The sequence below is a fragment of the Phocoena phocoena genome, chromosome 1, assembly GCF_963924675.1.
Source record: "Phocoena phocoena chromosome 1, mPhoPho1.1, whole genome shotgun sequence".
NCBI lineage: Eukaryota > Metazoa > Chordata > Mammalia > Artiodactyla > Phocoenidae > Phocoena > Phocoena phocoena.
The window spans coordinates 16714852-16740871 of NC_089219.1; the positions used below are offsets into that span (position 1 = coordinate 16714852).

Here is a 26020-nt window from a genome sequence, read left to right on the forward strand (position 1 = left end):
CCCTGCCCTCACACATGTGCATGGCTTCCACAGAATCCCCCGAGCAATAAATGAATTAGGACCTGCACAGGGTAAGGTGTCATGATGCTGTGGACAGAGATCTTAACAAGCTACCGAAAGTGGAAGGGACAAAAACTGCCTAAGAGGGCTTTGGACAAATGGTACATTGAAAGATACAGTAGTCCTTCAAATTTTCAAAGAAAAAGAATTTCAGACAATTATATAACTAGGGGAAACCTATGCATTAAGTGTGGTACCCTTTAGCAAACGACTCTCACCTCTCTGTGCCTCCGTTTACTTACTCATCAGTACAATCGGTACACTAGTAATACTGACCTTTCAGGGTTGTTGTGTAGATTAAATGAGTTAATATCTATACACTTAGAAAAATTCTAGGCACAAGGTAAACATTTGATAAATGTCTATCATCTGTTTGCTATGATGACCATCACAACATCTCAGGAACAAGTTTTAATATAAACCTAAAGAGTGGGGTACGTTTTAAGTGAAGTCCCGTATCCTGCACCTGTGGACATGGTACACTGACAGGTGACGTCCGCAAAAGCAAGAGTTGAGAACTATGCTTTTTAAACCCAAGATAACAAGGTAGAGCAACAAAGTTCCACTGAGCTGCAGATCAAGCTAGAAGATCTAAAAAAAAATAGCTCATCTACAATTTCTGACAAGCTGAGGGGAGCAGCATAAGTCCTGAAATCACTTTCAGCTCTGCCATGCTTTCTAGTCAAAACTGTAAAACTAAAATGACAAGATGAGAGAGGTGGGCTGAGACCAAATGTCAGTGAACGAAGGAGGAAGACAGTCTGAGTTCTGGCATTGTTTCACTCTGCTAAGCAACACCAAGCATGAAAACTTAGTATTTTACTAGATTCCTCAACTCTCAAAATGGAGGCGCTTATGCTATGTGCACATCTATGCTACAAATGTTTAAAAAAAAAAAATCCACATCCCAGGATGACCCTTCACCCCCACTTCCTAGTTGTGTAGCCAGTAAATGAGAATGCCACTCAGCTAGTGAAGTGCAGTGAGATTGTGTCCAGAAAGATAGGCACACAGATACAACTCAAGTGACAACTACTATCACTAGCACCACCAGGACTCTTCATAAAAAACCACTAGTGTGGGGACTTCCTTGGCGGTCCAGTGGTTAAGAGTCTGTACTTCCACGGCAAGGGGCGCAGGTTTGATCCCTGGTTGAGGAACTAAGATTCTGCATGCCGCGCCGCACTGGTGTGAATGAGGGAAAGGGTGAGGCATCATGTATGGGTTCATAATGAGGCAATGAAGTAAGAACTAAAATAAGGAATTTATTGGGACCAACAAGAAGCCTGGGTATTAGGCTCAGCCATAAAATAGAATGAAATAATGCCATGTGCAGCAACATGAATAGACCTAGAGAGTATCATATTAAGTGAAGTCAGAGAGACAAATACCATGATATCACTCATATATGGAATCTAAAAAATAATTATACAAATGAACTTATTTACAAAACAGAAACAGACTCACCGACAGAAAACAAACTTATAGTTACCAAAGCGGATGGTGGAGGGGGAATAAATTAGGAGTTTGGGATTAGCAGATATACACTACTATATATAAAACAGACAAACAACAAGGACCTACTGTATAGCACAGGGAACTACACTCAATATCTTATAATAACCTGTAACGGAAAAGAATCTGAAAAAGAATACATATATGTATAACTGAATCAATTTGCTGTACACATGAAACTACTACAACATAGTAATTAACTATACTTCAATTAAAAAAAAAGAATTCTGAGTATCAGCAATACATTAGCACACAACAAGAAATGCAAACGTGTTAACAGATTCATCACTGACATCCCAGCTCCTCTGGGTCCAATTTTTCTCAAGGTGGAGTTAGAAAAAAAAAAAAAGTGTGAGTGGGGAACTTATACAGTAGAAGACTTTGAGAAGTAGACACCATTTTGGCTTTCAGAGGGCTGACAGAATGGCAAACCATGTGTCATATATAAGGAGTCCCTCTCAAAAAAAGTTATTTCAAATGAGCACTCACTAAAACCAAATAAATACATAAACAAATATTCAGGATTAATAAGGATTAGGAAATTATTATTAAGAATATATAGTACACAGTAGCTAAGAAACTAAACCAGAAATAGCCCTAAGAAGAATATACAAATGCTGTTTTCAAAGTGTTCAAATTTGGACAAAGACACAGACACATAAATGGGAAATAACTGAAATTCTTCTCCTTCAAGCTCAGAAAACCCTTCAATGTGACAAGTGACAATAAGTTTCTTCACTAAAATATGGGGAGGGCTCCCCTGGTGGCGCAGTGGTTGAGAGTCCACCTGCCGATGCAGGGGACACGGGTTTGTGCCCCAGTCCGGGAAGATCCCACATGCCGCGGAGCGGCTGGGCCCGTAAGCCATGGCTGCTGAGCCTGCGCTTCCGGAGCCTGTGCTCCGCAACGGGAGAGGCCACAACAGTTAGAGGCCCGCGTACCACAAAAAAAAAATAATAATAAAAAAATAAAATAAAATATGGGGAGATTCTACTATTTTAAATTTTTTTTGCGAGGAGAGAGGGAAATGTGTGAGAGGCATTGGCTTGAAAGTAGGCAGTAGAAGCTAACAGTTGAAAAGGGCAAGAGAATAGAAACATTAGGATCATGAACAGTTTAGAAAACCAGTTGCTCTACCATGGCTGCCATATTAGGGCCTGAGCTCAAGTGTAAAATATTTAACAAAATATATATGATATGCTAAAGTAAAGCTAACAACAGAAGTTTTACATTATCTAGCTTACCATGTGGGCACAGAATGTCTTCATTAAAATTTAATTCTTCCTCCTCCTCTTTTCTTTCTTCCTTTGATTCATCTAGTCAAAAGAAATACAGATAATAACTCTTCTACTGTTGTATTTAAATTTCAAAGTAGCAAAGATACTACTCTACACAATTTCAAACACAGAAAACTTTAAAACATTTTAAAAATTAGACCCAAGTGATTCGACACAGTCCTGCTAAGAAGTGTTTCATTTCTTTCCCTTAAAGGAAAGAAAAATTTCTGAACGGCAGTTTTGCTTTTTAAAGATTGGGGTTATGCAAGAAAATATGCATTTTTTCAAACTGAAAAACAGTTTACATATCCTTCCATCAATTCTAGTCAAGGTATTCAGATTACTGTGTCATAAACCAGGATAATCATCTACATGTCATGTCACTTTCATCCATCAACTCTTTAGGGAAGAACAGAAAACTTTAGAAGGCTAATGAAATAAGAATTTAACATTTCATATCAAACATATATAATTTAAAAAAAATTTTTAAAATATATATATATAATTAAAACTTTCCTTTTCCTATTAACAGTTCTCTTTCAACATCTGCTTCTCCTACTTGTCTACACTGTGACACTTGCCAGTTTGTACTTGTGTATACCAGTGAACAGGATCAAATAAAAGAAGTCCTAAGTAGCGGGATATTAGAATTCTTATTCATGGATTTTCCAGGTTAAGCACATAACAGACTTTTAATACACTTAATATACATAAAGAATATTTACTAATCATTAAAAAGCTTAAGCAGAGAAATGGGCAAAGGAAAGACATGATCAGATAACTGTCTCCTGCCTGTTTCTCTGTGTCTCTCTCTCTGTCACATAATGTGAAAATTAGGCAAAGAAGTAGGTACAAGGACACATTTACTGCATCTGTGTTTACATACTAATTGTAAAAAACTGAAATAGGTTAAATAAATATATATTCATACAATGAAATGTAGCTGCTATATTTTTAAAAACTGTTTTGGTAAAGGATGATGTACAACTGTGCCAATAACAAGCACCATTACAAAAAGCCACTATTTACAGTGATTATACCTGGTGGAAAGGCTTTTTTTACTTTGTTCCTTCTACTCTGCTTCAAGCTTTTAAAATCTTTGAATGGAGGAAGGGGGAGAAGAGGAGCATTTTACTCTGAAAGCGACATGAAAAATATTTTTAAGCTAGGACATCAAGGCATTTTCTATTATGGCATCTAACTTTCCTTAAAATGAAGGGTCACTGCAATCTAGAACATGACACAAATCAACCTATCTATGAAACAGAAAGAATCGGTGACATAGAGAACAGACTGGTGGTTGGGGTGGTGGCGGCAGCATGCACTGGGACTTTGGGGTGAGCAGATGCAAACTGGTATATACAGAACGGATAAACAACAAGGTCCTCCTGCAGAGCACAGGGAACTATAGTCAAAATCCTGGGATAAACCATAATGGAAGAGAATAGCTATATGTATAACTTAGTCACTTTGCTGTAATTAACACAACATTGTAAGTCAACTATACTTCAGTTTAAAAAAAAAGAAGGGCCACTGATATGTAAAGAGGCTTAAAGGAGCACAAAATATTTAACATACTGGGTCACATCACACTAAAAGTATGTTTTTAATCTTTCTTTTTAGTGAGGTGGTTGATGTACAATATTAAATAAGTTTCAGGTACACAACACAGTGATTCACAATTTATAAAAGTTATATTCCATATATAGCTATTATAATATATTGGCTATACTTAAAATATCTTTTTTAAATGACAGAATAAAATTGAAACAAATGTTAAGCTCATGAAGTACACAGCACAACAAAATACTTTAACCAAAAGAAAAAAAAATCACTCATCAAATTTGAAAATGTTTTAAAAAAAAAATCAGTTTAAAATTATTAGTGGCTCTAGTGTTTTTACATTCTCAAAAATAAAGCAGTGATGTGGGAAGATCCACACCAAATAAAATGATACAAATGTTCAAATGCAGAAAATACAGAATATCTCAGTAAAAAGGTTAAGAATATTAAAATAATAAAATATATGTATATAAGTACTAATATTTGGAGACAATATTAAGTGAAATAATTGCTTATGGATCATTAATTGTATATGAATTAGTAAAATGATCAAACTACTGATTTCTATTTTAAATCTGAAAGGTTTTAATGTTTTTTAATTTCCCATAATCTTATAAAATACTGATTACAAAATTGGAATTGAGTGGTTGACTTACATTAATATAATTTCCTATTTAAAAGCATCGCTTCAGAAAACTCAGAAGAATTTATAAGTAAAAAGCTATCCCACTACTGGGCATATACCCTGAGAAAACCAAAATTCAAAGAGAGTCATGTACCAAAATGTTCATTGCAGCTCTATTTACAATAGCCCGGAGATGGAAACAACCTAAGTGCCCATCATCGGATGAATGGATAAAGAAGATGTGGCACATATATACAATGGAATATTACTCAGCCTTAAAAAGAAATGAAATTGAGCTATTTGTAATGAGATGGATAGACCTAGAGTCTGTCATACAGAGTAAGTTAAGTCAGAAAGAAAAAGACAAATACCGTATGCTAACACATATATATGGAATTTAAGAAAAAAAAATGTCATGAAGAACCTAGGGGTAAGACAGGAATAAAGACGCAGACCTACTGGAGAACGGACTTGAGGATATGGGGAGGGGGAAGGGTGAGCTTTGACAGGGCGAGAGAGAGTCATGGACATATACACACTAACAAACGTAGTAAGGTAGATAGCTAGTGGGAAGCAGCCGCATGGCACAGGGATATTAGCTCGGTGCTTTGTGACAGCCTGGAGGGGTGGGATAGGGAGAGTGGGAGGGAGGGAGACGCAAGAGGGAAGACATATGGGAACATATGTATAACTGATTCACTTTGTTATAAAGCAGAAACTAACACACCATTGTAAAGCAATTATACCCCAATAAAGATGTTAAAAAAAAAAAAAAAAAGCTATTCAAAACCTGCTTTTTCTCCTGGATGAAAAATGCAGAAGTTCAAGCACATTTAACTTGACGAAGTCAGCCTGTTGGCGTGGCTAATAATCTATAACCAAAATGTACTGAGCTAACAACATACTATGCAACTTGCAGCAGACTTGCCTTTCTTAAAAATTTTAGCTGGAGCAAAATTAAAAGTAATTTTGCTTGCGATTAACTAGAGAGACGCTAAGCCCAAAGCAGGTCATAAGGAATGCCTTATGCCATAAGGAATGCCTCTCTTGAGCTGTTGAGCCCTTGCTCACTTTCAATAGCTTGTAAGTCTTTTTATGCGTTCTGAGACATTTTCGAGAGCTTTAGGCTTCAAAAAATTGTCTTAGGAATTACGTGGATGGGAATCAAAACTATTGTACTACAAACAAATGCTTACAATTTTGTGGTATGATTCACAATCATCTACATACAGGTTTTAAATACTACCTTTATTCAAGGTGTTGCCATTCATTTTCCCACTGCTTTGGTCTGCATCGCCATCTTGCTCATCCAGCTGTTCAAGAGCTAGCTGGCGCCAACTGCGCAAGGAGGATTTCCCTACCCAAAATCCATCACTGCTGTGGGAGAGAGAGAGAATGTAAAGTCACGCAAGTGACATTTCCTAATGTCCTTCTCCCTTCTTTCCTTGTGAAGGCCACAACTAAACTGAATTAAAATGTTCAGTAGTTGCTGCTGTGTACACTATTTTTTTTAACCCATTTCCTCATTTTGGCCATTTTTACTCCTCACATCAAATTGCACGTATAGAAAACACTTTGCTTCCATCCTAATCTTACCCTGCTACTCCTAACCCTCATTTAAATTTATGCCAATCACACCAAACAACTGGCCACTTTCCTTCACTTGATTACTACTCAAAACTGCATATAGCTGACCCTTCAAATGCATATAGGCACTCACATATACATACACAAACACATTTAGGGGACTCAGGAGGTTGTTTGTGGAATGACCCAAAACAGTGAACTAGATTGATATTTCTTTGGGAAATATACAACTTAAATTAAACCCAAACATCATAAATGCCACCTGAGTCCAGAGATGCTCTACAGAGTGTGGCTCAACAAACTCCAAGAAGCCTGTATGCTCCTGACAAGGATGCACCACTGGGTACCCCTGGTTAACAAACTTACTTCAGCCTCTTTAAAGGGGACGCCCCAGGCCTGCTAGAATGGTTTTCCAACATAAGTATTCCACAATTCCATGTCAGAACACAGGCGAGCACCTTGCCTTAGCTTGTTTAGGCCTCAGATGCACATCTCTGCTTCAGCCTTTCTAATGGATGGAATATAGCCACAGGAGCTGTGCCTCAGGCCTCTTTATCTTTGCCACAGCAGCAATCACCACAAAATTTACTCTGCTGTGGCCAACCACTCATCACCCTTCTTTCTTCCAAAGATCCCAAGTCCCTATTATCCACAAATAATAAGCTACTTTGTTTTTTAGCTTATCAAACAATATACGCTGTGAACATACCCCTTTACTGTTGCTTTGAGCAGATTATTTACAGTTTTATAATCTTCATTTAGTTGGTTCTTCAGACGCAACACACGACAACGTTCTACTACACATTCCTTACACAGGGCTTTCACTGAGACAGAGAAAACGAAAGGGAAGAGTGTATTCACATACAGATTTCCTGTTAAGAAAATGTTTTCAGCACTTCATAAAACAATGAAGAATTTTAACCCAAAGTCACAAATTTTCACAATACAGCAAATTGGTATATGTCCTAAATTATTTTGGTGACATAAATATTAAGACAGCAACAGTGTTATCCTGCATAAAGAAAGAACTATAGGACATAAAATGTTATAATATGCTATAACTATCTATGCCAGAAAGTACATTTTACAAGATTTAGATGCAAATTTTACAAGACCACCGTCAAATGATGGAGGGTGTAAAGGAGGGGAGGGTAATCAACATATCTGACAACTATAAATGTAATGTTAATTGTTTAAGACCTTCCTGTGGGTATCAACCAAACCAATACTCTGAAGAGTACTGTACAAAATAACAAAACACTAGATGGCTTTCTCTAATGTATCCTATTTTGTCTGTCTTGTGAGAAAAAACACACAACAAAACTGAATAAGCAGTTTCTTTTCTAACATTATAAATATACTGTGTATGACGCTGCTTAATTTATACTTGACTTAGCAAATTTTTTTTTTTTTTGCGGTATGCGGGCCTCTCACTGCTGTGGCCTTTCCCATTGCAGAGCACAGGCTCCGGACGCGCAGGCTCAGCAGCCATGGCTCACGGGCCCAGCCGCTCCGCGCCATGTGGGATCCTCCAGGACCAGGGCACAAACCCGTGTCCCCTGCATCGGCAGGCGGACCCTCAACCACTGTGCCACCAGGGAAGCCCTAGCAAATCATTTTTGCAAAGTGCAAGGAATATGAGGTCTAAGCACAGTCTGGGTCAAATGATCATAAAGATCATATAATGCAGACTTATTGCATTACTCTTTTTTAAGCAGATAAGACATCTTGAATTACCAGTTAGTCTTGGTCCTCCTCCATATCTACTATAGAAAATGTCTGCCGCATATTCAGATATTCTCTTCATAATCGATATTTTATCAGGATGAAGCTTATCGTGGGAACACAGGCAAGCGTGATTATCAATAGGCTTGGTGGGTGTCGATTCATCCAACCACTTCTGCAGCCACTCAAGAGAGACAAATTCATAGGGCTCTGAGGAAGAAAGGAAGGGAAAGAGCCTATGTATTTTTACAGCTTTTTGACTAAGCCATACATTCATTTCCTCAAGACAATGCAAACTCTTTCCAAAGTTAGCAGAATCAGAAGAATCATTGTTCAGGGAAGACGTCTCATGAGTACAGCACAAAGCTCCGTTTAACTAGCACTCATCTGAGTTCAAGGAGCTGTGCACGGGAGGGACGAGTCTGCACGGTGCCCTGTAAGATCGGCTGGTATTATTAACCACATTCTACAAAAGAGGTTTCCACAGAGAGAAGTGTCTTGCTTGATAGCACAGCAGAGCTCTGATCAGGACACTTGGTGACTACAAGCCACACTCCAGGCCAGCTCGCAAATCACATAACCTCACCCCCATAACGATTTTCATAAACACTTGTCATCGATGTGTGATAATACAACTGAAAGTTAAAATGAGGAGTCTGACTAGGTTCTAAGTTAAAAATTAACCTCATCAGCTATAACCGCACTTTCACAAGGCCGTTTAAACCACTGAATTTTTCTTCACCCAAGATGATACTGATGTTGATTAAAAGGTAGTTGATTTCCCCATCCAAATCCATATCACAATCAATTCATTACATTATTATGTATTTCAAGAAATTAAGCTATTTTAAGCAACTTCTAGGATGAAGTGCACTGGAATCGAATATTATCAATTCTGAAGTTGCAAAAATTAAAAGATACAACCAAACACCTCAGAATGTGTTTTAATTTGGGAAAACAGAGCCCCAGAGTTCCGTAAAAGCCAAAATTAAAGATAAAGGGCCAGCTTTGATTACTTACAAAGATCTCCAGTGAGTCCCAGCATAAAACATAGAAGAAAACATACAGAGGTTGAATTTATATATTTGTATTATGATACTACTTCTGATGAGATCTGAGGGATAGACAATTCAACTCAAAGCCCATTTTGACCAATTTTACACTTCCCTGAGATTTACAAGTCTAAAAACTAACTTCCATTTTAAGTTTAGCATAAAACATTTCAATTTTTACAAAAACAAAATCCAGAACTGTTGGATCCCTTATTTGTGCTAAAACTGTACATCATAAACTGAAAGACTCCTGACTGGTCAGCTCTGATGCAGCTGCAGAGGAAGAGCTCGTGACTACAAGTTGAGACCAAGTTCTGCCACCAAGAAACTGAACTTGAGCAAGTCACTTGAACTCTCTATGCTTCAGATCTTTTATTTGTAAAATGAAGGTAATAATACCTGCCTTCTACCTACCTCACAGGGATGCTGTTGAATGTAAAAGATAGGATATGTGAAGCATTTTGAGCTTTTATGGAAGAAAAGAGATATAGAAAAGTTAATCATATATTCACACAATATATAAATGTGGAGTAAGATTCAGCACAGGTTAACATGGTTGTGGCATTTTACAATGTGTAATGGTATGGAATGATCCCTATCCCAGAGAGCAAAATACAAATCTTAGCATATCTAATCTCTTCCCAAGGAGAGTCCCATAGGTTAAAACTTTTAGTAATCTCAAGGCTATTGATATAAGATATGAAGATTAGAAAAATCTTGCAAGAGCTGTAGCAATTTCTACCAAGGGCTTCCCTAACAATCGGGGTCTAGCACAAGTCTCAATAATTAAAGTAGATTCTGCTTGTGCAAGGTTTTTACACTACAGATGTTTCTGCACTAGAGAGAGACGCCTGGCAGGTTCTCACAGATGTTCTCCATTATTGTGATGCCAAAGGCATGGAGAATCAACTAACGAACAGGAGTAAGAACTCTATTAAGTTGGGATAACAAACTGTATAAAAATCTCAGCATCTGACGAAGCGGTAAAGCAAGTGTTAAAATATTTACCAAAGGGAAACGTATACTATGGTTCAAACTTATTTATATATAGTTTTAAATGCCTGGATTCTGAATAGGAATTTGTTTTGGAAAGTTATAAAGTCTAGAAAGATCATGGCATCAAAAATATTTGAAACAACTTCCCTAAAGATAATTTAGGATTATTTAGAGAGAATTTATTTCAACTTAAATAAAAAGGGCCAAAAGGGTTCAGGTTCCCAGTGAGGTTTATATTTTAGGATAAATGACCCTTCTTTTAATATGTTCACAAAGATAAGATTTAGAAAAAACATAAGACTTTGATTGGCAGCACAAAACCGTGGTCAGTAGCTTTGAGATCTGACAATATTTTAGGGAAACACGGACTTACTATCATATAAGGTTACTATAAACGGGAAAAAATTATAAACCTCATAATTGGTAAGAGTATTGATAACATATATACATATTCGAAGAACACAAGCACTGGTTCTTATAGACGGAATGAAAACAGGCAAGAGGGCACACAGTGTAAACTTGACACATAACATCTTTGGACCATACAATTTTAAAGAGTGATTCTCTTTAGTTTATAGACCCAGTAAGTTGCTTTCTTTTGTCCAGTGAATACAGGAAACCATGAATAAGGTTCAGAAAACAAATTTCTAGGTACCAACTCCTTTGAATAAATTTAGAGATTTGAATTACATGTTCATTTCCAAATTGTTTCCAATAAAACTGAGGTCGGTCTAATTATTTAGGATAATCCCAACCCTTGAAGCAGAGTAACAGGTTACAAAGAAAGGTCAGAATCAAATTAAGGTATAGTTTAGACAGAACTTTTGAGAGATATTCTTACAGATGTAGCAATTTATATTCATCTTTTGCTTAAAGTAATACCAGTAATGGAAAACTGAGATATCAAAAAGACAAAACCACAAGTACAATTACGCTTGAGTATTTATTTTCTAAAATTAGTAAAACTGCCTCTTTTTAAAGTAGGAGTTGGGTATGGGGAATTGCCTATGAAATGACAGAAAACATTATTACAAATGGCATACCAGCCTTAAGGTGTTGAGGTTTCCTTTTTGAGGCATTAGATAAACTTGAATAAACATACACAGTAAAGGAATGAGCTAGACTGTGTGGGATAATTCTTAAGAATAAACATACACAGTAAAGGAATGAGCTAGACTGTGTGGGATAATTCTTAAGAAATTAGGGGTCAGCAGAAAGCTTTCCTATTCTTAGAATATTTGATACTAAATTTCAAAATAATCTAACAGTATCATAAAAATAGTACTCATATAAAAGAATGCCTGTTAATACTATTAGGGCACAAAGTACACAAGGAAATAGACTAGGCAAGTTGCTTCCATAGTAGCCCAATCAGATTTTTCTTTCAAAAACAAGTTAATGCCTCACAAATTAGAAATATCTACAAGGGTTATATATGCAGAGTGCTGACCTAAGCCTCATAATTTATTAAGAGCTTCCCATTTTTAAAAGTACACGATAATGAAAACTATACGGAATGCTACACATTAAGTTACTGTTGGTTTACATAGTAATTGTATAGTGCACGAGCTGGCATTAATGGGTTATAAATAAGAAAGGGCAGGGGAAAGTTTGTTCATACACATTTGTGAACATAAAAGAAACAAGGCACTTAATGGCAACAGTGCTGTCCCAGAATATCTTACAGACCAGCTCCAGCAGGTAACCTTTGGTACAGCTCCTTAACTTCTTCATGCTTTGCTTTTCCTTTATCCACACTTTGCTTACGCATCTCGGCCATTTCAATACACCACTCCTCAAATTTGGAATTATCCCGATCTACCAGCTCTTGAAGAAAGGCTATTCAGAACAGAAAGACACAAAAACCTTTATCCTGTTTTTCAAAGACAAAGAACCATGCTGATTTGTAAATTACAACAAATACTGGCTAAGATTTTGGTGGCAAAATCCTACTATGGTCTCCTTACAACTTGCAGGCAGAAGTAAAACTGAAGACAGACCCTGGAATAATACCAGGGGGTTTCCCTACCCGATTCTGCATGACATCATCAGCCAACTGGAAGCATCAAATGGGTCAGAAACACCATTCAAAACACATGGTGCCACAGACAGAGCACAGCACAGTATTAGGTAAAATGACAACTGACGACTGCCTTCAGCCAAGCAGCAGCTCTTTCTTTCTTATATTAAATCTAGAAAATTTATAACTGGCTAAAACCCAAAACTGCTTACAAAACTGAACAAAACAGAACCAAATTGCTCTTTAAATTCATCTTTATAATCCATAGGAATTTTTTTAAATTGCTTTTGCTTTTCTTTAGGGGCAGTCAGTGGAATAGTTCTGTTAAAGCCTCCTTTATCATAAAAACTCACCACTTTAAAGCAAATCTGTGATTATATACACTTTCACCATTTACCATATGCAACCAACCTACCATAATAGATAAAAGCAATCCGTTCTCGTCATTGACCTTTGAGCATGGTGTTCTAAAATATTTGCCTTATGTAATCCTGGAAAATTGCTCACCTGGTACCTGAATAGTCGTGTTGGGTCTTTCTTGAGCTTGTAGTCTATAAACCAACATGTACGCATTTCGAGAGCAGTGAGTTCCTTTGCCACACTTGGGTTTACGTGTCTGGGATTTAGAAGGTTCTGCTGAGGTAAGAGAAATCAAAAGATGACTAAATTAGAATGCCTAGAGTTTATTCATTCTTTTGCAGGGGAGGGGTAGGGGGAGGGTCATAGAAAACAATTCCTAAAATACGAACTCAAGATACATTAAAAGGCAATACAAATTTAGCAGGCTGGACAAATTTCTTAATATTTAAACAAGTTACTAACCCGCATTGCCTGCCATATTCCATTTTTACAAGCTGAAAAGAAAGTATTCTTTTTCGCAATGACAAACCTGAACCAGGAAAAAAAAAAAAAACTACAAACTATTATGAGTTTATTTTACTGTTGATCTTAAATTACAAAAATAAATCCAGACTTAATTGTGCAAAGAAATAAAATGGAATGTTCCTGAAAAAAATGAAATAAAATGCTAAGATTAGCCACTAATCTCTATAAATTCAGAAGCAAGTGGAAAACATTCGTGTTTTACATGGCACATACATCGCATGAAGGGGATCTTCAAGTTGAGTCTGATTACCCCAGGATAACCTTCCAATGGGTAGGAGGTCATGGACAGTTCTGAGGAAATCAATTACCAGATCCTCAATTGACAATGTATTTTTCTAAAATTGTTCAGGTTTCACTGATGGTTTCCACCTCTCCTTTCAGTCATCTGCCTCCCCACCTTACAAAAGAAAGATATAACCTCTTACCTGTGACAAAAAAAGTCTTATCTCACCAAAAGATATGTTTACAGTAAAATTTTGCTGTTCAATTTTTTAAAATTTCTAACACACTTACATTGGTTTGATCAATTATATAGTTTTATTTAAAAAAAAGAAAAAAGAACACTCAATCCAGAAGTACTTTCTAACTATTTAGAGCTTTATAGCTACAGAAAACTTAGTATATTCCATCAGAATGAAATTCTATAGGGTCAGTGTAATGGAAACACTAGTATAGGAGAAAAAGGAAACATAAAAAATCCTGTCATAAAAAAAGATCAGTTCATTTAACTCTGAAAAGGATGACATGGATGTATGGAATCTATATGTTATGTAATTTCATTTGGATACAACAGTAATGCTGCAGTTTAAGTTTCAATATTTAATTTGTCAGAAGTTACATTATTTGAAGCTATTTAAATTTACAATGAAAAATGCTGGATTTTAAAATGTGCAATGAAATACAAAAGTTGTTCAATATTCTTATAGGGACTACAGGAGCAAGTATGTTTGAAGACCAGTCATAGGGAATTAAAACTCTCAGGAGCATGTATACAAAGAAAAGATGTCGGTCATTCCTAACTAAAAAGTTAAGATTTAAGATGTTCATTGGGCTTCCCTGGTGGCGCAGTGGTTGAGAATCTGCCTGCCAATGCAGGGGACACGGGTTCGAGCCCTGGTCCGGGAAGATCCCACATGCTGCGGAGCAACTAGCCCCGTGAGCCACAATTACTGAGCCTGCGCGTCTGGAGCCTGTGCTCCGCAACAAGAGAGGCCGCGATAGTGAGAGGCCCGCGCACCGCGATGAGGAGTGGCCCCCACTTGCCGCAATTAGGAGAAAGCCCACGCACATAAAAGAAGACCCAACACAGCAAAAATAAATTTTTAAAAATTTTTTTAAAGAAGGAAAAACTCAAAAAAAATTGTTCATTAATTTGTATAAGACGGAATATAAAATGATTCATAGAAGTTCACAAGAGAATATAGTAATGACTGACTAATGGAATTTAATGAATAAGTATTTTCTATTTTTGATAAAATAGATAAAAGGAGCAATGTAAGCTGCATATAATGAGAGGTATTAAAACATTGGAATGGGGGCTTCCCTGGTGGCACAGTAGTTGAGAGTCCGCAACGGGAGAGGCCACAACAGTGAGAGGCCTGCATACCGCAATTAAAAAAAAAAAAAAAAAAAAAAAAAAAAATTGTAATGGGGTCCTCATACATGTAGAGTCTCTTTCTATTGAACTGTTTTAAAATTTAGGACTATCTATATGTAGAAGACAGGAGAGCCTTAATAATGCTTTTAAGCCTTAATAATGCTTTTAATCCTACAATTTTCTCACTGTAATGAAACAGATCAAATAAACCTCAGTAAAGAACAGTCAAATAAAGCCAAATTTTAATTATTCACAATTTAAAACTACATGTCAATTTTGTTCCTAGTAAGAATATCACGATAAAGAAAATATATAAGCAAATGTTAAGAGCCTAAGTATTACTTAGGTAAAGTGGGAGCAAGATTGCTACATGTCTAAAATGTGATTTAAAATTAGAAAATACTTCTAGCATCAAGCCTGGGTTGAGCGCTCCTCAGAGCAGGCAAACCCAGCACACCTCCCACTTTCTCTTTTCAAGCTTTACTGAGGTATAATTGATGAATAAAAATGGTATACATAGGGCTTCCCTGGTGGCGCAGTGGTTGAGAGTCCGCCTGCCGATGCAGGGGACACAGGTTTGTGCCCCAGTCCGGGAAGATCCCACATGCCGTGGAGCGGCTGGGCCCGTGAGTCATGGCTGCTGAGCCTGCGCGTCCGGAGCCTGTGCTCCGCAACGGGAGAGGCCACAACAGTGAGAGGCCCGTGTACCGCAAAAAGAAAAAAATGGTATACATAAAAAAATAGAAAATACTTCTTCCAATTACAAGAATAGAGCCACCACATGGACATCTGCAGCAAGATTCCCCAGGCCTTCCTGAAAGCCAACCTTAACTGCCATGCTACTCCACCTTGGGAAAGAGGTACTGATCCTTTAAGAAAGAAGGGTGGCAGGAGACACACACCTACTCCCAATCCTTTTCTCTTTTTGCATCCCATTGTCCGAGCCTCACCCCAAAATGACAAACACGTTAAGAAAGTGATGAGAACCTCAGCCAAGATGGCTCCTATTGGAAGAACAGCCACTCCATTGGACAATAAATGGGTATGTAGCCCACGAAAACCGAGGTCATGAGAGCTACACACTAGAATAATACTATTTCAGGAGGTATCGTTTACAGCAGACCTCATTACTACAAAACAGCAAGCCAGCTTATTCCCCAGAGGCACTGCTCCACACTCTAGGGATGGAGTAAGATACTTAACGGAGAGGGGTAGACATTGCTCAGGGAACAAAGTTCCCCTGCTATACTTATTTCCCCCAAATAAATTTCCTGACCCAGAGAAAAGGACTACAAATCCTACTATATTACATCTACTACTCATAATTTTTAGCTTAATACTCACCATCCTCTTCCCTAGCTGCCCACAATTAACCTGTTAATTGAAAATTAAATTTGTGCCTTCAAACTGTACTGAAAACATGACATTATGGAAACCATCTCTGGAGCAAAATCATTTTTTAAAAAAATTCAAGCATTTCTATAACAGATGTTCAGAGATTTCATGTGTTTAAGAAATGCAAATAGCCTTGATAGTCCATAACAATCTTGGGCCATAATAATTTATCACAAACATTTCTGGTAAAAAAAAAAATTATATTTTAAAAGGGCACTCACAACTTAAAGGTTTTACCTAGATCTTCCTCAATCCCTAGTTGTAATTTCTTCCCCTCCATCTTTTCTATGTCTTCGTCATTAAACTTATACCATTCACCAGACTGTGGATCTTTCACATGGGCAATGTAGTGACCGGAATAAGCACTCACTCCTCTGTGTATGAGGACTGCACTGAGTTCATACACATAGGACCCACCTACGGAAGGAGAAAGGGGAAAAATGAAAGAAATTTTGGATAACATTATTTCTTCTTATATCCTGAGCCTGAATTGTAATGATTACAATTCTTTATGCATCTGACAGAGTTCAAAATATGTCACCTAAGATTTAAAGAATTTAGTCTCATAAAATAAAGTAGCAGGCATTGTTTTAAGCAGCTCACTGTATCAACTCTCCATTCCCTCTGCAAAATATACAGGTGGAAAGCTACGGCATTCTGGGCACTCAGAGTTACGAAGCCATTCTGAAGTACACTTTCCCTTCTGCATTAACAGGCTGAGCCATATGCTTACCAAGAATCAGTTGTTCATATTTTCCAACTTATTACAAAAATTAACTATACACAAACTAATAAGATTTGAGTGCAAAACTAAAAAGCTATTGTTTCTAGAAAAAAGAAAAATCTTTTTTAAAAATTGGAGATAAGTCATTAAGGAAAATTGCTTTCAAAATAGGTGTAGACAAGGGAATTCACTGGTCGTCCAGTGGTTAGGACTCGGTGCTTTCAATGCCGATGACGTGGGTTTGATCCCTCGTCAGGGTAAACTAAGATCCCACAAGCCTCGTGGCACGGCCAAAAGAGGGGGGGAAAAATCGGTGTAGACAAGACAAATAGAAAATACAGAGAAAGAAACAATAAAAATCTAGACTGGGTTCTGCACTCAGATTTCTTTATGAGTATTTTAAATTATTAACTATTCCACTTTAAATAAACAAAACCGGGGCTTCCCTGGTGGCGCAGTGGTTGGGAGTCCGCCTGCCAATGCAGGGGACACGGGTTCGATCCCTGCTGCGGGAAGACCCCACATCCTGCGGAGCAATGAAGCCTGTGCGCCACAACTACTGAGCCTGCGCTCTAGAGCCCGCGAGCCACAACTACTGAGCCCGCGTGCCACAACTACTGAAGCCCGCGTGCCTAGAGCCCGTGCTTCTCAACAAGAGAAGCCACCGCAATGAGAGGCCTGTGCAACTCAACGAGGAGTAGCCCCCGCCTGCAGCAACTAGAGAAAGCCCGCATGCAGCAACGGGGACCCAACGCAGCCAAAAATAAATAATAAATAAAATAGATAAATTAAAATAAATAAACAAAACCTACATATCACAGCCTATCTACTATGCACATGGTTTATGCAAGAAGAGAAGGCTTTATCCATACATCAAAATATCAGCAAATGAATGAACATTTACGTTTTAAGACAAAATATTTTTAAGTTTGAAAAAAATCTTTTAAACATTCTAAACTTTAATTATAGGGAGGAAACTGTACTTAAAGCAATCACTGCTACTACACATTTTATTAATAAAAATTAGAAAAATTCATCAGCAATCCTACAACACAGACATAACCACTATTAATATTGAAACTTATAGATTTTTTTCCAACAAATATATCATTAACATCTCTCCACATCATTAAATATTCTTCTGAAAATTATTTATAGTGGCTATATACAAGTACCACATTATATTGAACCACTCCCTCACTGCTGGACATTTAAACTGGTAGCATTTTATGGCCATTAAATAATTACTTTTGTCATAAAAATCTTTGCACACATATCTTTGTTTCATCACTGTAATTTCCTTAAAACTGCAAGAAGTCAGTCATAAAGGTATAGCCAGTCACTCATTCAACAAATAATAAACATTCTAGACACTGTTTTAGGCATGGAGAATACAGCAGTTGACTGAAATGACAAAGTCCTGCATTCCTTTAGCTCAGTGGGGGGACACGGTAATGCAGATTAATACCTGAAGCAAAGCCCATCTAACCCCCCCCCAGCTGAAAATAAATTTAAAATACTAAGATAAAAATACTTTAAAATCTTTTAAGATGCAATGATCATCTGGCAACAAATGAAGAATTCTCAGAAGCCAAATACTATGTGAAGGCAGGAAGCTAGGAGGTTAAGGAAAATGAAACCAATTTCCTCCTGAGAGTATTAGGTGAAACTTTATCAACTTCAACTGTTTTTTTCACATTTAAGAGGTTTGTGGGACCAAAGCTAAGATCCTTAAAAGGTGAGGAGTCTAGAAGTGGACTCACATCGTGAAACTAGGGTTCTTCAGTTTAAGAAATAAGGAGAAATGAACCTACCCTGCAGAGGAAATAGTAAGAAAAAATTATCTGCTTTATACTTTGACTCTTGGGGTGAGGAAAAAAACAAATATCTGTTGCAAGTTTTTAAGAATCTAGCCCTCATGAATATTTCAACCAAGAATTCATACTACCTAGGAAGACAGAAAAACCTCAAGCCAAGAATGTAGTTTGATGTGGTCCTAGAATGAGTGACAGTTCTAAGGAATATGAATTCAGTCCAACATACACATAAACACATACAAACACAACACAAAACACAAAGGACACAAGTCACTATAACTGAGAGGCAGGAAACAACAGGTAAATAACCCATGAAGTTTTTCATCTCAGTTACTGGAAAAAGTAAAAATAAGTAGAACGTTATGTTTAAAGAAATAAATGATAGAATAAAAACTAAAAGTAAGGAATGAGATTATAAAAAATGAAAGATGTGATACAGAACCAAATCAAGCTTCTAGAAATGAAAATTACAATAACTGAAAGTCGAAACCCTACCCAAGTTTTAACAGCGCAATTAGGTTTGCCTAAATAGAGAATCATTAAAGTAGAAGGTAGACCTGAGAAAAGTTAGGTAGAATGCAGGACAAAGCAAGAGTTAGGAGACATGGATGGCAAAGTTAAAATCTTTTTTTTTTTTAAAGTTAAAATCTTAATACATGACTAATATAATTCCAGAAGGAGAGATGAATGAATGGAAAAGAGAAAAAAAAATTAAGACATAATGGTTAAAAAAAAAAAAAAAAAGACATAATGGTTGAGAAATTTATCCTTTAGGGAGGATAAATACACTAAAATTCAACCCAAGCAGGTCACAGTGGCACTGCAAAACACCAAAACAAAAACAAACAAACAAAAAAAAGATCTTCAAAATCAGACAAAATAAAACAGGTCACCTATAAAGAAACAAGAATTAAACCACAACCAACTTTACAACAGCAACAAAGGAAGCCCTAAGACAACAGAATCTCCAATTGTACTGAGTGAAAATAACTGTTAATCCTTAGAGTAAATTTCACAACAAGAAATAAATATACTTCCAGACAGTATGCTGAAAATAACTTGATACCAACAGACCCTTACTAAAGGCATTTTTACAAACTTAATTCAAGTGTTCCAGATGGTCTAGAATATTAAAAGGAATGATAAACAAAGGAGGTAGGTAAAATAACAACAATAATTCTACAGATAGTAAGGCATCCTATGAGGGCTAGTGTGTGTGTGTGTGTGTGTGTGTGTGTGTGTGTGTGTGTGTGTGTGTGTTTGGCAGCTGTGGCCACACCAAGCAGCTTGCAGGAGCTTACTTCCCCAACTAGGGATCGAACCCAGGCCCCTGGCATAGGATTCCCCTTATCAGTTTTTTTTTTAAGGTAGAACTAAAACACATACAAAAACAATAAACAACTTAGGAGAATATCGATTTCCTAGTGGTTTGAGGTCCTTGTACTGTTTCTAGAGGAACTCTAAGAGTTAGGTATGTTATAATTTCCAGGTTAATCACTGAAAGAACAAAATAGTAATAGCAAACAGCCCAGCCCAGGTTGTATCCACCAGGTGGGCACTTCCACACTCCACGTTTTAGGGCTTACCTAGACTCACCTACCCACTCTTCTTTCTACTACACGGCACTCTCCCAATCACTTCATGGAAAAGGTGAACGAGAAACAACCTCTCCACTCCCAACCTCAGGTAAGAAACAACCTCTCCACTCCCCACCTCAGGGAAGAAAAACAACCTCTCCACTCCCAACCTCAGGTAAGAAACAACCTCTCCACTCCCCACCTCAGGTAAGAAACAACCTCTCCACTCCCCAACCTCAGGTAAGAAACAACGTCTCCACTCCCAACCTCAGGGAACCTAAAGAAAACTCCTTAACCCTGAGCAGAACAACAGGAAGAGAATGGGGGGAAATGTCATGGTGTTAAATTGGCCGGGTTCTTATAGCGTGAGTGAGCAAGGGAACCTCAAGCAGTGAACTTGATCTGTGATGATACCTAACTAGTAGGGACCCCAGGTGCCTGGCAGAAAGAAACCTGAGGTCTCTCTGAAGGAGGTGGCTTCATCCCAGCCCTAAGTGAATCCCCGTAAAAAATTTTCCAGGGACTTCCCTGGTGGTCCAGTGGTTAAGACTCTGCACTTCCGCTGCAGGGGGCGCAGGTTCGATTCCTGGTGAGGGAACAAGATCCCACATGCCATGCAGTGCGGCAAAAATAAAAAATAAAAAATTTTCCAGAGATAACCAGGTACGGAAGACATGGCAACATTAAAATAACCAAATCAGACAGCAAAAATAAACCTGAATAATATTCCACCAATATCAGTCATGGATTATAAAACTGGGCTCTCTCTGTTTAGAGAAATGAGAAACTTGAAAATATATGCAAGTGACAGGGAACTATAAAAAGTGATGTAAATTTGAATTAGAGGAATTAGGAGTATAAATAGATGAACTGATCCAGTTAAAAGATCAAAACTGTCAGATTGGATTTTCTCATATAAATTTGAAATTCTCCAAAATAAAAAGGTTAAGAAGAGAGACAGACATACTGTGGTGTTTTTCTCCAGGAATCAATGGCCCAGATGAAGGAGCAGAGGAGGCAGATTAAGATTTAATGATGGGTTAGATTTCGCCTGGCTATATCCCAGGAGGCAAAAGGGTAAACTAAACTATAATGTTTAGGGGTACAAGCTTACACGGTAAAATACTAAAGCAAAAAGATAAAAAAGTGATTTCCAGGGCTTCCCTGGTGGCGCAGTGGTTGAGAGTCCGCCTGCCGATGCAGGGGACGCGGGTTCGTGCCCCGGTCCGGGAAGATCCCACATGCCGCGGAGCGGCTGGGCCCATGAGCCATGGCCGCTGAGCCTGCGCTCCGCAACGGGAGAGGCCACAGCAGTGAGAGGCCCGCGTACCACAAAAAAAAAAAAAAAAGTGATTTCCATATAAGTCAGATTACTGGCTATATTTCAGGAGGAAGGAGATTGCAACTGGGTGGGGCACACAGGAATCTTTGGAGTACTGGGAATGTTTTTTCTTGACCTGGGTGGTACTCGTGAAGATATTCACTTTGTGATAATTCTCTGAGCCATACATTTTTGTATTGTAACTTCGATGAATGTGTTACATTTTATAATTTTAAGAAGAGGAAAAATAGGATGGAATAAGATGTATGAAATTTAAACTATGGAAGAAAAAGGTAGCTATGACCCTCAGAAGGACTGAGGCAGAGTGAAAGACAAAATCACTGAAGGAGAGAAGTTGTTAATGAGGTCAGCTGAAGACTGTCTACAACAGTGGTACTTAGTAGTATTCCCTAAATTATTAATGACGACAATAAACCACAGAAGGATTAGCAGTAACTGTGACTCTTCTACCAACAGACATCACGGTTTTCATTACCACATTATCATTGTTGCAGATAAGCTGATTTTATACTTATCAATTTACTGTACTCATCAACTTAAGAATTACAGTGGTTTTGACCACTGGAACCTGTTCTTTGGTTTGCACTTATATTACTGTATTACAAATTTGTGTCAGTATTTTGATAACTACATTTAAATGTAATTGGTTTCTGGGACTTCCCTGGCAGTCCAGTGGTTAAGACTTCGCCTTCCAATGCAGGGGGTGCGGGTGCGGGTTCAATCCTTGGTGGAGAGCTAAGACCCCACGTGCCTCGTGGCCAAGGAGCCAAAACATAAAACAGAAGCAATATTGTAACAAATTCAATAAAGACTTCAAAAATGATCCACATCAACAAAAATCTTTAAATGTAATTGGTTTCTTCTAAAAGTCTATGAATTTTATTCAGACTCTTAAAATGGTCTACAGGGATATTAAAATCCCCATGAAATATGGCAGGAGTTAGAGGGTAAGGTGCTAAATGTTCAAGGTATGAGAATCCCTCTGTCTACATATCTCCGTGTATCTGCAGGTCCACTATTTAAAGAAGCAAATGAGTTCTCCTTTAAAAAATAGATCATCTTTTAGATCTATCTTTTCCATTTTGTGTGGATATGTGTGTATAGACATACATGAATAAGAATTTAGGAAAATATAAATACTGGTTATCTGGGTCATAGAATTACAAGTGGCTCTTATTTATAACTCTTCTTTATGCTTTCTGAATTTTCCTAATTATCTAGAATGAACCCTGTGCAATTATAACAAGTTAATTTGTTTCTAGTATTCTACCTATATGAGGTAATACATTTGTATAACAAACATTACAAAAGAGTGTGAACAGGTCTATAACTACAAACTACTGGATTAATTTTACCAGTCATAGCTAACAATTCTAAAATAAGCATTTTTATTTCTCTAATTAAAAATTACTTAGTAGGGCTTCCCTGGTGGCGCAGTGGTTGAGAGTCTGCCTGCCGATGCAGGGGACACGGGTTCGTGCCCCGGTCCGGGAAGATCCCACATGCCGCGGAGCGGCTGGGCCTGTGAGCCATGGCCGCTGAGCCTGCGCTCCACAACAGGAGAGGCCACAACAGTGAGAGGCCCGCGTACCACAAACAAAACAAAACAAAACAAAAATTACTAAGTAATCCAACATACTAAAATTATATATACAGCTTTTTTGACCTATTATGGACAAAGGTTTTCTTTACAATATAAATTGGACAAATATATAATAAATTGAATAATAAGAACTATTCGAAATCATACACTGGAGTCAAGGAAAAGAATAATTTGGGAATTCCCTGGCTGTCCAGGGTTAGGACTGGATGCTTTCACTGCAGTGGCCTGGGGTTCAATCCCTGGCCCGGGAACTAAGATCCTGCAAGCCACACAGCGCACCCAAAAAAAAAAAAAAAAGGAAAGGAATACTTTTACATCTCCTAAGTTTCTGACCCCGAGAAATCACTAAGCCATCAGGCTTTTCTAATTTCAAATAATTACCTAAACAAAGGAGGCAGGAAGCAAACTACTATGTAAAGTGAACTGCTAAAGTTTATTCATTCAGCCAAATATAATAGTAACAAAGTCCAGCAGCAACTTCTACAGTAGTTTCCTTCTTCCACAGGTGTAAATTTTAAATTCCAGTACTGATTAGAGAGCACCATACATTTTAAGGCTTAAATATTTACCACATCACTTCCCCCAACCTCCCCAATCATTTCTGTTGAAGGTTTTACTTTATGGCTTGCTTCTATTTATAAGCTGCCACCAGAACTTTTCTATGGAGACAGAGTTTATGGTATAATTTCTGTATTAAAAATTTCACAAACATTAAGGTCAATCTTAAAAGAGAAGTAAAATGGTCTGTCCAGTACGGGCAGGAGAAACAAAGGGCAAGATGTTTCTTTTCTCTAACAAGAATCATCCTGTTTGGTAAGATGAAGACTCCCAAAAGAAAAAGAAGAGTAAGTTATTAGAGACTCTGTCATAACATCCTACAACTTATCGGTGGTCATATATATAATTATAGCATAAATATTGGAACTAGGCCATCTAATGTTTTTGAGAAAATGTTTTTTAAAAACGTGAATGGAGGCAGCTTGGAGACCCTTAATTTTACGAGGAATTACAGATATGGTATTGAGGCTAAGGTAACAAGCCTTGAGTACAGGAACAGCGAAGTATTTTTCATTTTTTATTCTTTTATACCATTAATTATATACTGGGTTGACCAAAAAGTTTGTTTGGGTTTTTCCATGAACGAACATTTTGGCCAACCCCAATATACATCCATGAACCATCTAATATTTGTTATGTACTCACTCATAGAAAATGAAAGTAACATATCGGCTCACCTAAAATGCCTTTGTTCTCAAAGATTAGCAAATAAAATTTAGTAGTAAAATGCTACTCTGTACTGAACACAAATAGATCACAAGTTCATCTCTGAGCATTATAATTATCACTGCTTGGTAAAAATATTACCTTTGTGTTCCACATAAGGCTCCATATCCAAAATTTCTGAGAAGCCAATGTAGGTATTCAGCTTTTTCTTATGTCCAGTTTGCCTAACCAAGAAAAAGCTAATTATATTTATATTTAAAACAACCATAAAACAGTGTATAAGGTCTACTGGTTATTTTAGTAAACTGGATAGCAGCTAGGTAGATTTCATTTAGCAATCTTGCTCAAAACATGATACTGTCTTAGAATTGGGCAATAAATAATCAACACCCTAAAAGGTATGAATTTAAAGTGCTAATTCCAAACAGTACATTTCTAGAAGTTTTTGTTTTATTACAAAGGAAACCATACATGTTCCTGCTTTACAGAAGAAATGCACATGTGAAAAAAAATTGCCTGATCTATCTCCATGGGAATGGGGGACGTACTGTAGCGAGCAGAAAATTTACTCAAGTCCTTATACAATAAAACATAATGTCAAGGAAATTCAGTTCCTACCTAAATGTCTGCTTTTCCTTGGAAGTTTTTAATAATTTTTCAGAATAAAAAATAAGGATTCTCTATTTTTCTAGTTCTTAATTATGACAGGCTGTAACTTTCATCCCCAAATCTTGACTTTCAAATTATAAGCATTTTACTATCTTATCTATGGTAAAATCTGTACATACTAGTCCACAGTGAGCAACAAATACTACGACATGCACATATTTACCTGTCAAAGACAAAACGCATTAGCTGTAAGTTCAGAGTACAAGGAAGACTAAGGAGTCGGATCTTCCTTGTTGCATTCTGTTTGCTTTGACAGTTTTCACAAAAGTATCGATTGTCTCCTTCTAATTTTTCTTCCTGATCAGGAATAAGACACATTAAAAAAAAAAAGAAAAGATTTTTTTAAGTGATCAACCCTATGATGCAAATTATAATTTCATTTTAGTTAATAGCTTCTATTTCTATTCAAGCTCTTTAAGATCAAGTTATTATAAATAATGAAGGACACATAAGATTGTATTAGCTTAGCAGTGACACTATTAATTTGTATACAATGATTTAAAACTAATGTTTCTCTTTCCAAAACGTATGATTTTAAAAATACTTGGCTTTAGATCTTTTCTCCTGATAATCCCAATTCTGGGAATTGTAAGGAAGTAGGTTTAGAAAAGAAATCATAAGGGGCTTCCCTGGTGGCACAGTGGTTAAGAATCTGCCTGCCAATTCAAGGGACTCGGGTTCGAACCCTGGTCTGGGAAGATCTCACATGCCGTGGAGCAACTAAGCCCGCGAGCCACAACTACTGAAGCCTGTGCACCTAGAGCCCG

General features: G+C 37.3%; 1 protein-coding gene across 6 annotated transcripts in view; it reads right to left on the reverse strand.

Moving 5' to 3' along the window:
• Positions 1-26020, reverse strand: part of USP48 (ubiquitin specific peptidase 48) — a 67876-nt gene that overhangs the window by 20802 nt on the left and 21054 nt on the right. For 2 of the 6 annotated variants that reach the window (XM_065872612.1, XM_065872585.1), the window contains exons 7-15: positions 25417-25550; positions 24726-24808; positions 16535-16714; positions 12928-13056; positions 12090-12239; positions 8365-8562; positions 7337-7451; positions 6287-6417; positions 2820-2891 (exon numbers count right to left, since the gene is read on the reverse strand). In XM_065872612.1, coding sequence (XP_065728684.1) covers positions 2820-2891; positions 6287-6417; positions 7337-7451; positions 8365-8562; positions 12090-12239; positions 12928-13056; positions 16535-16714; positions 24726-24808; positions 25417-25550 — 1192 coding nt within the window. The remainder of the gene's footprint in view (positions 1-2819; positions 2892-6286; positions 6418-7336; positions 7452-8364; positions 8563-12089; positions 12240-12927; positions 13057-16534; positions 16715-24725; positions 24809-25416; positions 25551-26020) is intronic. The other 4 variants (XM_065872604.1, XM_065872590.1, XM_065872597.1 and 1 more) reach the window with 4 other exon arrangements.